Raw genomic sequence first — 12,854 nt, 5'->3', positions numbered from 1 at the left:
AAAACAGACACATTGCACAACTGCATTTGTTGGATATCTATTTCTATTGATCGACCCTTCCTGCCTGGTTCGAGATGGCGGTAAATGTGACACAGATGCGGGACACAAAGTGGCTGACGTTGGAGGTTTGTCGAGAATTCCAGAGAGGAACCTGTTCACGACCGGACAGTGAGTGCAAGTTCGCCCACCCTGCCAAGAGCTGTCAAGTAGAAAACGGCAGAGTCATTGCCTGTTTTGACTCACTCAAGGTGAGTACGACAAACACTAATAACGTCCATTCATCACAGCCTTGTCTTTTCTCAATTTCCTAGCATGCAGCGTTGACAATAAATTGTTTTCAGTAGTTCTATTTTGGGGTTTTGCAGATGCCAGAATGTGTTAGACCGAAAGAGGAGGTGGAGTAGGAAAACAGTAGTAGTATGTAAAAAAAAAAAAAAATGCAATGTAATAGTAAATTTAGTGAAAAGTGAGATATTGTTTCTTTATCCATACACGTTTATGCCATGGGATAGGGATGAAAACATGCACATATAAAAACTGGGTGTATGTGTCTTGGTAAGCTGAGATGGGACAGCAATCGCAATAACATCTGTGATTCAGAGTCAGAGTTTCCTTCACTGGCACATCAATTGAGTACAGGACTCTCAGTTGGCACGGAGGTTTTCTGTCTGATCGTCACTTCAACAGGCTGAATAGGAAATATAGAAATTGGGCAACACACTGTGTATTCTATAATTGTACGTAATCTTGCTAGTGTATGTCGGTGTGTGTTATTTTGAGGTCATGCCACACAGTGGGGTGTTCTCAGAAGGCTCTGTAATTTACTGTCTATTTTTGCCCTGGCACTGGGACAACACACTCCCACCAGGCAGCTCTTTTCTCACTCTCTCCCTCGATCCCTAAGAGACAGAAAATCAAACAAGGGAACAAAAAAAAAGAGAAAGGAAAAATAAAGGGACAGAATCTAAAAGTTGGGAAATGTTGTGGCATCCCATATGGACATTATAATATACACGTGTCAATAATGGGCAAGATGTTTGTGTCATTTTGTCACGCTAGGTGTCATCCGACACTGTCTCTTACAAATTCAATATACAGTATAGGGTTGCCAGAAACTGACCATGATCAAAATCGATTATTCGGCAGCCCTGGCGAATAATAATCAATTAATACAAGTTTACAGTAAAACAAACTGGTGGTGTGACCAATGGCCATTTACAATTGTTAATACTATTACTATTATTAGCATTAGTCTATATTTTGGTTGAAACTAAGCCAGAAAAAAAAAAAAAAAAAAAAACATAAATAATAATAAAAAAATATATAAATAAAATCGATTTTTAAAAATAATATTCGATTATGGAGACTGTAATGATTAATCGAATAATGGAATAATCGCTGGCATCCCTAATACAGTATGCTACAGTACAACATACACACGAGACTGGTGTTTGTGTCATCAATGAGTATTTCGTATGGAGTCAGATTTGGGTCAATATTCTAGCGCGCAAAACAAGCTACTCACGAGCGGAAAATGTGCTTTTACACACGCATTAATGACCCTCGCGCGCAGATTAAACCCCTGCGTTAATTAATATATATAATATATATATTATATATATATATTATATATATATATATATATATATATATTAGCTGTACACTTTACGAATATAATAGTTTTGTTTGGACAACTTTACCATTCAATCTCGTCCAACTGATCTTGCAGCTGTCACTCCTCGGCTCTTCGTAGTTCAGGCATTTATCAAACCTGGCAACTCCGGGGTTCCTGGCAGCTATCAATCAAAGTCCAGTGGCTCCGCCGCAAAGTGTCAGAAACTTTTCACGCGCGCGTAGACAGACTCCGCGAGCGAGTGACCCCCAGTTTCCACTGGGTCCGTCTGCGCCGCGTAACGGCTGCGCCAAGGTTTTGGTCCGACCTCCTCTAGCGCCATAACCCACCGGACGCGTCCCAGAAGCGTTTCAGGAGCGTAGCGTCGTGCGTGCAGGCTCGCAGTTTTGTTATTGATTCGGGCATCCTGGACATTTGTACTTCTACAAGAAAGTAAGTAGGCTAGGCTACGTAGTTAAATGTTTTATTTTTGTGTCTGTTTAAATTGTGTTTATTGTTGTTATACATTTCCTAATATGTAGTTGTTACCTTCCACTCCACAAACTGCAGCGACTAAAACCAGGCCTTGTCCTTTCTGATGTTGTCCTTGTAGTAAGCATTGGTTACATCATATAAAATAGTGTGTTTTTCCACTTCCATGATGAAAACCTCGTCGTCCATTGTGCGTATCGTAGTGGAGGTGTTGTGATGAAGGAGGGGGGTCTGCTAAATTAGTATATGTGGGAGATGGGCCTGGCCCGGATGCTCACCTTTCCACTTCCTGCGAGGGGGGGCTGCCTGCCCGACCTTATGTTACGGCTGCGCCGCGGCAAAAACAGGATTCATCCTAATTTTAGAGAAGCGCTGCGCCGAGCCGCTTCTGGGACGCGTCTGAGCCTTAACGCGGCGCGTGTGGAGGAATAGCACCCATTGACTAGAGTGGCCGCGAGTAACGCGGACGCTGCGGCGCAGCCGCAACGCGGCCGTAACACGCCGCAGACGGACCCGGTGGAAACTAGGGGTGAGGCTGACACTCCCGCGAGAGCGCATAGCCGCTCGCGGGGGTTTAATCTGTGCGCGAGAGTCATTTTATGCACGTGTAAAAGCACATTTTCCGCTCGTGAGTAGCTTGTTTTACGCGCTAGAATATTGACCCAAATCTGACTCCATAACTTTGCTTTTAGAGACAAAATCAAGAATTAATGAAGGTTTGTGGTTTAACACTAGAACCGCCAGAGATTATTTTATACCTAAAACCGACACCGGGGTCAAATTGACCCGGTATTAGAATGCATTGATTTTCAAGGTAAAAGTATTGCTTTAAAAAGAAAAATGGTCTTGTGGTATTGGTATTTTGACAAGCAATTATGTTAAATTGTTTCGTTTATTAACGCTACAACATAGCGTTTCGTGAGGCGGTTGTCGTTGTTGGGTGAAAAGCGCAGCGCGAGCAGTCTCCCGTGAGCGGGAGCGCGCTCCTTCACTACAGAAAGATCTGCAGCCACGCTAGCAGTTTGTGAGGCTGTATAATGTACGTAGTTTTCACTTAAAGATAAACATATGTGCTAATGAGATCCAAAAACAAAGTACAGCTCATATTCTCAGCCATAAACAGACTGTCCACAGTTTACAGTACTGATTCTCTGTGAAAATACATCTGCTCACACTTCATTTACTAGAGCAGTAGAAGACAGTGTAAAGGGTCAGCTGTGGCAGCATGTGTCATGGCTGAGAGCCAAACATAAACCCTGGCCTCCTGTAATATAGTTTATGAAGACAAGTATATGTGTATACAAGTCACACGCAGATAAATTGCACACATGGCATTCTAACACACTCACACTGCTGCATGTCAGCCTGCTGCCTCATTATTCCAGATAATGGAAATGTGTTGGATCGAGTAATATCAGTAAAGTCAATCTCAGTATTTTGGCTCAACTAAGCACAATGATTCTGAATCCTTAAAGTATGTCTACTGTGCTGTGCACATGCTCTGTAATTTGTCTTATATCTGATTGGCAAGCAGGGTGTTATTCTCTGTAACTGGAGACAAGAGTTGGAAGTCAGTCGAGCCCATCCAGATCCCAGCCTACCTTGTTTTAAAACAGTGGGGAGATTTACTGATAATCCAGGCATTGTGTTATTACAGTTCTGGGATGCTTGGATGCAGCTCCGATGGCTTGGGTGGGTTTGGTTGGGAAAGGTAAGGTAGGAATAGGAACGGGAGGCTGCAAGGGCACCACATGGATCATGAAAACAGACATGCAGGCTGAGCCGAGAGGCTGAGAGCAGGAGCAGCAGGGAATGTGCGAGGAAGCGTAGCACTGTGCTTAGTGCCCTTCCCTGCTCTCCGTGCCAGGGCATTCCACAGTCTACCTCCCCTCTCTGCCTCCATGACAGAATGATATATCTGCTTTATCTGCAAATGGATTCATACACAGCTAGGCATGGAAAGAGGGGCAAGGGAATGTGGAAGGACGGATGGGAAGATTTGGAGAAAAAAAAGGAATGGATGATGGTACACGTGTCTCGCACTCACAGACCAATTTGGCATACAATCTACCGTTCATTCCTGATAAAATGCAGGCCGGCAAAAGAACTGGGGGCCAGCTGGAGAAATGGAAAGGGATATGGATACTTATCCTATTAATTCATCTTTCTCTTTGTATTCAGTTTTCCTTCTCATATTACTTTTTTTTTCATTCTAAAACCTCAGTTTTCAGTTGCCAGTTGGTCCTTATGTTTAGATATCTTTATTTATCTCTGATAAACTGTCTACACTTTAAAAAAGGTGTTTTTTATGCAGTGGAAAGATTCAATCAACGGGTGGCGAGACGAAAGAGGCAAATAGGAAATATGTCAGAAGGAGAGGTCTGGAATCCCTTCAGCATCAAAGAACATTTAGGAATCTGTCAGGGTACACAACACAACTTAGAACAAATCAATGCAGAATTTGAAGTGCTGACTCAGTAAACATTTATGACTAAAGTCAAGTTTGAAAAGGCAAAAATAAACAAAAGTTTTGGACTTGATGGACAACTGTGATTACAGAAAACAAGGAGGTGTACAATAGCTGCACTGCTCCTAGTACTAGGATGGGTTAAAAGCAGAGAACAAATTCCACTCTGTGGGCTGTGTGCTCTGCATATGTGACCATTACAGAGGGTTTCATCTCTCCGATTCTAATTGCTCGTCCTTTTGGCTCCTGACACAGGAATTCAGCAGCTTGTTGCCATTAGCAGCTGGGGATAAGGCTGTACTGTATTTCATTGTAAGAGAATAAAAAGCTTTAGGCTGACGCATTACCGGGGCCGTGGCGAGAAACAGGTGAGAGTTAGCCAAAGAGCTACATTGGATTCACCAAAAAATGTGTTTTAAATACTTAAATTGGATTGGTGAAAATCACAGGAAATTCTTATAAGCTACCTAAATTGTCCATCCATCCATCTTCTCCAGCTTATCCGTGGTCGAGTCGCGGGGGAAGCAGTTCCAGCAGAGAGCCCCAAACTTTCTTTTCCCTGGCCACATCAACCAGCTCTGACTGGGGGATCCCAAGGCGCTCCCAGGCCAGGGAAGAGATATAATCTCTCCACCTGGTCCTAGGTCTACCCCCTTGGTCTCTTCCCAGCTGGACGTGCCTGGAACACACGTCCAGGTGGCATACTTACTAGGTGCCCGAACCACCTCAACTGGCTCCTTTCGACGCGAATGAGGAGCGGTTAAACTCCGAGTCCCTCCCGGATGACCGAACTTCTCACCTTATCCCTAAAGGCCCTGTCACGCTGTCCCGAAATTGACACCCGATGGACACACGAATATGGAATTGTGAATTTCGCACGAAGATGGCCCCGAACCACACACGACGGCAACATTTACATTACATTTAAGACATACAACTGCAATGAAAGTACCAAAAACAATTATGTTACAGTACTATGAGCAGAGATGGGGTCGTTACTAAAAAAAGTAATATATTACATATTACATATTACTTTAAAAAAAGGTAATATATTACAACTAACTTAGTTACTCTCTAGATAAAGTAACTCGTTACTTTACTCGTTACTTTACTCGCAGGGCCCCACAGTCTGTGAAACGTCAAGACCTAATATGACAACCAGTTCAAGACGCATTATTCTTATCATTCTTTATGAGCACAGTAACGGTAATGTATCTAATTACTTATTTATTTAGTATTCCATAACTTAGTAACAGAGATGGTCAAACTAAAGTGGTAGAGACATGGCAGAATTCCTACAATGAAGCGGGCATTGAACTGTTCACCCGTTGAGAGGGGGCGATCAACAAAGAGAGCGAGCGGCCCCGTTGAGGGAGTTCACAGATGAAAAGACTCATGCCATGTTATGCAGCACTGCACGTGGAGATGTGGTCTCGCAAATCGCGCAGATTACATAGGCCTACATGTATATAAACCATAGACTGTAAACCTGCGGCGGACGGAAACCCCTCTTGTCTGTCAGTGAGTGTGATTATTTATAAAAGTAACGAAGTTAGTATACGCGCTGTCGGTGCAATGTTAGTAACTGTAGTGTGATTACTGAATTATAAAAGTAACGCGTTACCACTACTCCGTTACCAATATAAGTAATATTATTACAGTAGCGTGTTACTTTGTAACGCGTTTACACCCCAACTCTGACTATGAGATACTGTACTGATATCTTCAGACTTTGTTCTTTACTTTATCCGTCGTTATATGTAGAAAATATTACGTTTTCTCCGTAATGTTGTTTCCATAACAACAACAACTTCCTGTCAACTGTCCTTCAAAATAATATTATATCCTTTTTAGTTTCACAGAACACAAATTGGGTTATTTACATAATATATTTACATGATTTTGTTGTGCAATAAAACAACCCGATGGACACACGATAAAGGAAATGTTCAAATTCGGCTGTGATCGTAGCAACATCGGGCCATTCGTGAGGGATCTTAAGCCATCGTATGACCGCCGGTGGAGTTTCTCAGGCTCCGGCAGCAACTTCGTGAGCGGTGGCAAAATCTTTGGCATGCCAAAAAATTGCCGAAGGACCTTGCGAAGGTTCATTTTCGTGTTGAATGTGGTGTCAATTGTGCCCTTCGTAAGGCCATCGTGAGGGCATCTTGTTATCATCGGTGCCATCGGGCATTCGCCCCGATCAGAGTGAGGGTGAATGCACCGATGATAACACGAAGATGACACGATTTGACAAGATGCCCTCACGAGTGCCTTACGAAGTTGCCGCTCACGAAGTTGCTGCCGGAGCCTGAGAAACTCCACGGCGGTCATACGATGGCTTAAGATTGCCCTCACGAATGGCCCGATGTTGCTACGATCACCAGCCGAATTTGAACATTTCCTTTTATCGTGTGTCCATCGGGTGTCAATTTCGGGACAGTGTGACAGGGCCTTAAGGGAGACACCAGCCACCCTGCGGAGAAAACCCATCTCGACCGCTTGTATCCGCAATCTCGTTCTTTCGGTCATGACCCATCCTTCATGACCATAGGTGAGGGTAGGAACGAAAATGGCCCGGTAGACAGAGAGCTTTGCCTTCTGGCTCAGCTCCCTTTTCGTCACAACGGTGCGGTAAAGCGACTGCAGTACCGCTCCCGCTGCTCCGATTCTCCGGCCCATCTCACGCTCCATTGTTCCCTCACTCGAGAACAAGACCCCGAGATACTTGAACTCCTTCACTTGGGGTAAGGACTCATTCCCTACTTGGAGTGGATAGTCCATCGGTTTCCTGCTGAGAACCATGGCCTCAGATTTGGAGGTGCTGATCCTCATCCCAGCCGCTTCACACTCGGTTGCGAACCGATCCAGTGAGTGCTGAAGGTCGCAGACCGATGAAGCCATTAGAACCACATCATCTGCAAAAAGCAGTGGTGCAATCCTTAGTCCACCGAACTGCAGACCCCCTCCCCCACGACTACGCCTCGAAATCCGATCCATGTATATTACAAACAGGATTGGTGACCTAAATTGTACAATGTTAAAACATATTCATTTGTTTTGGGGTGTATGCTGTAATTATTGTTTTCATATCTACAAATGTCTTTCTGTGCCGATTATAAATTAGCCATAAATATAAAATTGTTCCTCAATGGTAACAAAGTCTAACAAGCCCATCTAGGAATGATACATGTAACACTACCCGACACTAAAAACGTAATAGATATGAATAAGTAGTGATTATTTAGAGTTATTCAGGGACGACACAGAAAGACGATTAAAAGCTGCAGATGTATTTTTTTCTTTCACTTCTGACCAGATTTGTTGCATTTTGTTACAATGAGGTTTGAAAGACGTTTGACATTCAAAAGCATGTGTTTTATCATACTAATCTCCTATTGTACAATAATCGCCCGTGACAGTAGTTGTTTTTTTTGTTAGTGTCAAATTATGCAAATACAAATGAGTAACTAGTTACAGATAAGGTGAACTCACTGAAATACACACATTTTGTCTTTTAGGATTCAGTGTTTAGAAGTTGGCAACTTATGAAAATACATAATCACATTCTTAACAACATTTTTAAATACTGTTTGAGAAATGTACATATGTATTATTTGGGTGAAAAAGTGTTATTTTATTGTAATTTAAAAAATCAGATAGCAGTATATATTCTGCCCTTGCAAGAATACTTTTGGATTGCAGGCTTGGCAGATAGCTTAACATGGAAATAAACACCCAGGAGACAGCAGCTCAGTTTTGGATGTTTACTTAATAATTTCCATTTTCATTTCAACTTCCATTTTCATTTTGTAAAACTGAAACACAAACAAAATACACAGTCACGAGACATTGTCGCTTTAAGCACTAAATACTAAAGACTAAACAAACATTCCAAACAGTACAATTTCAACTGCTGTTCACAGGCTACCAAGTTTAGCATCAGTCATTGTTCTACATGTTTTTTGAATATACTCAGTTTAAATGTGCAACTAAGACAATATAAGATTTGGTACTTACAGACATAAAGACCCTAGGATTTGAGCAAGGATTTTGTTGACAGGAAACAACCCATGTGCTCCATAGACAGCCAGAAACAGGAAACTACGGCAAGCATTTTATGGACACAGTGCAAAACCCAAAACCCTTTGCAGGCCCTCTTAAAGGGGCAGCACAGTTTAGATCTAACCTCATTGTATGAAGCCTGGAAAAGCCACTTATAATGTGTTTTAAAGATTATATTTGATTGGCTTGTTGTCGAAGAAAGTGCTTTGTTGTCCGAAAGAAAAGGCACATAAATAAAACTAAGAATCACTTATATTTGAAGTTCTAAAATGATTGTTCTCAAAGGTTTTCCAGACTGTTTTTAAATTAAGAAAGACCTGCCTTGACTTGCCCCTGTCAAATGAAGACTGTATAACCAATTTGAAAGTGTACAGATAAACACACATACACCGTTTCAGGATTCTTTGCGATTTAGCAAAAGACTCAGACATCATAGTGTCCAGTTTATTGAGTGTAAGACACTCCACAGCTATGTCCGTAAGTGAAAAGCTTGTAAAGGCGATGTTATTGCCTGGGCTTAATGGTCACTCGGTGCAGGCGCGCCGGATTCATTTTAGAAGTGGGGGGGCCAAAAAAGTGCGTGTGTATGGCCCAATCCCAAACCACGCCTACCCTACCTACACACTCCCCCTCCGTGACGGAGTGAACTCCGTGGAGTGACACATGAGGCTCCCTCCTGTCAGATGGAGGGAGTAAATACAGCAGCAAGCTTTGGGACAAACTCCCCTCTCTCCGGCAGAAACAGGAAATGCCGTAACTGTATGTAACAACGGTTTCAAATCAGCATCTCTTTGACAAAAAATGTAAATAATAACTCAAATAAAACTCCAAACATCTTTAATTGTGTTACTTTTTTGTAAAGCTCTTTTAGTTTTAAACCTGATGTTTATAAGCTTCTTAGTTTTTGCAATAGTCTGTAAATATACACAACTTTATAATAAAATGCACACATTTACCTTTTTCTAGACTAAACACAGGTATGATCCTAAGTTAAAAAAATATGAGGTTATCATGATTGTTAACATCGCAATTTATCACTATCGTTTAGTGGTTTTGCAAAGAATTAACCACTCTCTGTTTTTGTACCATTCTGCGTTGAAGTAGTACCTTTCTCTTTGCTCAAATATCTACTAGCGGTCTCCTTTTTTCCGACAGTTAGCTGTACAGCTTTACCCGCCTCAATGTCCCGACAACAAACCTCCATGCAGTCGGAACCAGCCTGTTTCGGTTCAACGACGGCGGCGGGCGGCGGTTTTGACAGTTTCTGCGGCCGCAGAGCTGCTTTTGGGTTCATCTGGCTTCGCTGTTTCTATGATTGATGAAGGTCCAGGCTCCGGAGATGTGGATGTCAGGGATGTGACCTTCCAGTTGTTAATTTAAGTTTAGATTGACTGTATTTAGTTTTCTTCTGCGCTGGTTCTTCTGACATGTTTGCAAGTGTATTATTTTTCTAGGTTAACGGCTGACACACACAGAACAACGACTGAACAACGTAACAAATAAAGTAAACAACGTAACAAATAAACAAATCTAAGCTTTTTTATTGGTTGTAATTTACATGGATACATTTGAATGTGTGTGACAATGTCCTATTTGATTGGGTTAAAATGTACATATTCTTCCTGTTATGTCTGCCTGCTTTATTTTACCTAATGCAAAGTGACCTGCTCCATCGAAATCAGTCGCATTGACCCGAAGACACATTTTTGTATTCTTCTAGCTTTCTAATGATATCAGGATTGTTTTTGTACTCCAAATATTAAGCAAAATATGTCACATTATATAATGACTGTTACAGAGTCATCATTTTGAGAAAAAGCCTTCAAAGTTTCCTCTTCTCTGGATCGATCTGATTGATTATTAGCGGAGCAAATTATCAAAGTAGTACGGAGGGAAGATATTTTCGTTTGGATTACTGCTCTGGGGGGAGCTCGCGAGTGTGTGTGTGTGTGTGTGTGTGTGTGTGTGTGTTGTGTGTGTGTGTGTGTGTGTGTGTGTTTGTGTTATGTTGTGCATTTGTGTGTATTGTTTGTCCCGGGGGGGAAAACACTCACGAGAAACACCGGCTGTTGTTATGCCTGCTGTGACGTCAAGTTACTCCGTTCTCCGCTGTAATTATGCCGTTACAAGCTTCAAAGTTGTATTCATCATCTGAATTTGCCGAAACAAGTTTAATATTCTGAAACTGGCTTTGTTTATTTGAAATCAGATAAAAAGAAACTGTAACGGACCCTGCCGTGTTATCTATGATTACTATACGCCTTACATTCATAATTTCAGCGGGAGGGAGGGGGAGCGGCACTGTGGAAGAGCAGAGTGGCGAGTGAGAGCTGTCTTCTTCCCTTTACAAGCTTAAAAAAGCCACTGTAGCTAATGAGATTGATATACAATCAAAAATAACAAAATATACACACAAATGTATACACGCTAGATCAGATCGCGTTTTAGATGCGACTTTAGAGTAGAGGGGAATTATTGAAACGTGATTTGTACAGTGTTCCGTGGCATCTGCCGCTGCGCAAATGTGGGGCAGGGCTGAAAAGTGGGGGGGCCAATGGCCCCCTGGCCCCCCCGCTTCCGGCGCCCTTGACTCGGTGTATGCATGTATTTATATTAAACTTACCACATTGTTTGGGGGTCATTATACATGCCATTATCCTGAAAGACCACTTGTCCTTGAGAATCGTTTAACTTATTATTACAATAATATGGAGGATTTTTTAGTGTCAATACGGTGAAGCTGCTGGAAATGATGTGCCCATAATCACTTTGAACAGCATGTTCAAGGATGTTATGACTGTTGCCAGTGCCAGTGTTTTTTTAAATATATTTTCTAAAAGTTGCATACATTAGAAGCGCAATTTCCCTAGATGCCAAGTATGGCTTAGCGTAGAAACATTAGAAAAAGTAGTTAAACAGTGTTGCTTTGGTCTCCACCAAGTCCCTTTAGTGAATAACTCCTAAAACACAAACACGGGGATGAATATACAAATACAATAAAAAAAACACCTACCATCTGGGATATTATTAGAGAAGCATATTGTTACTAACAAAATATAAAGTATTTGTTTAAAATTCGCATAAGTAACAACATAATTAAAGACTTAAATTGTTCAAATAAAAATAAAATAACCACCCGGCAGCTCCACAAGTACCAGTCTGAAGCAACTTTAATGTACAGTATGTGTCGTAAAAGCCCAGCGTTTTAATCAATGCAGTACTGTATGTGTGTTTACCACTGGTCACTGATTTAGAGATATGAGTGGCCCTTTTTTTTCCTCCATCGGAGTGATCAATAAGTATAGGCTTTATTTGAGAGAGTACAACTCACACACACCCACAAACAGACGAACATGTTCATATTGACGTACTCACACCTGAGCAACGCAGGGTGAACTACATACACCATAGAGTTAGAGCGTCCTTGGAAAGAAAAAAAGAACGTTGCGGGTGAGCGCAATATAGGGAGAGAGGAAAGCAAGGAGAACAGATATAGAATAGGTAATGCAATGTGTATTGAAATGAGAGCCCAGTATAAGACAGAGGTGTGTGTTGTGTGTCTGTGCTTATGTGTCAGTGCTGTATATTGGAGAACAACTCTTTGAAAGGGAAAATATACTCCAACGGTGTTATCTGCTTGTATCTGTATTCTGTCATGCACTCCGCTCTCATCCTATTCTCTCATTATGTTAATCTGTCTCTACTCACCCCCCCCACACCCCCCACCCATCCTCTCTCAGTTTTTTTCCCTTTCCCAGGCATCCACCACACTTTTGTTCCCTTTTCACACCCATTGATTTTTTTTTTTTCCTTTATCGTTTCCAACACATTTTAGGGAGACATTTATTTGACTATGTCTTTTTATTTTGCAGTATCAACCATTAAGAAGAGATACATCATGCTTTAACTATGGACACTGCATACTTGTCCTCATTGTACATCATTAAACTTGTCGTCCAAAACTTGAGTTTCCCTGTCCGGACAACAATGACAGCACAGCGTTCAAAAGTATTCATTTAAAGGGCCCATGTCATGGCCATTTCTACTGATCATAATTCCATTGTTGAGGTATACCAAAATAGATTTATACTGTGCAATTTTCCAACTCACATTGGTTTCTCATACAGCATCTCTGTAAAGTATGTGTATACTATTCACCCAGTATTCACTCTCTGTCCTAAAACGGCTTGTTGGAGCTCCTGCCCCCCCCCTCCCTGT

At 41.8% G+C, this 12,854-nt stretch overlaps 1 protein-coding gene across 1 annotated transcript in view; it reads left to right on the top strand.

Moving 5' to 3' along the window:
• The window catches only part of LOC117554842 (muscleblind-like protein 1), a gene marked incomplete in the record, with an annotated part of 108,534 nt that overhangs the window by 33,778 nt on the left and 61,902 nt on the right, over positions 1–12,854 (top strand). The window contains 1 exon segment of the mRNA XM_034229391.1: positions 1–248. Within this exon segment, the coding sequence (XP_034085282.1) occupies positions 75–248 (174 nt within the window).

Source organism: Gymnodraco acuticeps, unplaced genomic scaffold (assembly GCF_902827175.1).
Source record: "Gymnodraco acuticeps unplaced genomic scaffold, fGymAcu1.1, whole genome shotgun sequence".
NCBI classification, from domain to species: Eukaryota; Metazoa; Chordata; class Actinopteri; order Perciformes; family Bathydraconidae; genus Gymnodraco; species Gymnodraco acuticeps.
This window is presented reverse-complemented; position numbering and strand designations above follow the sequence as displayed.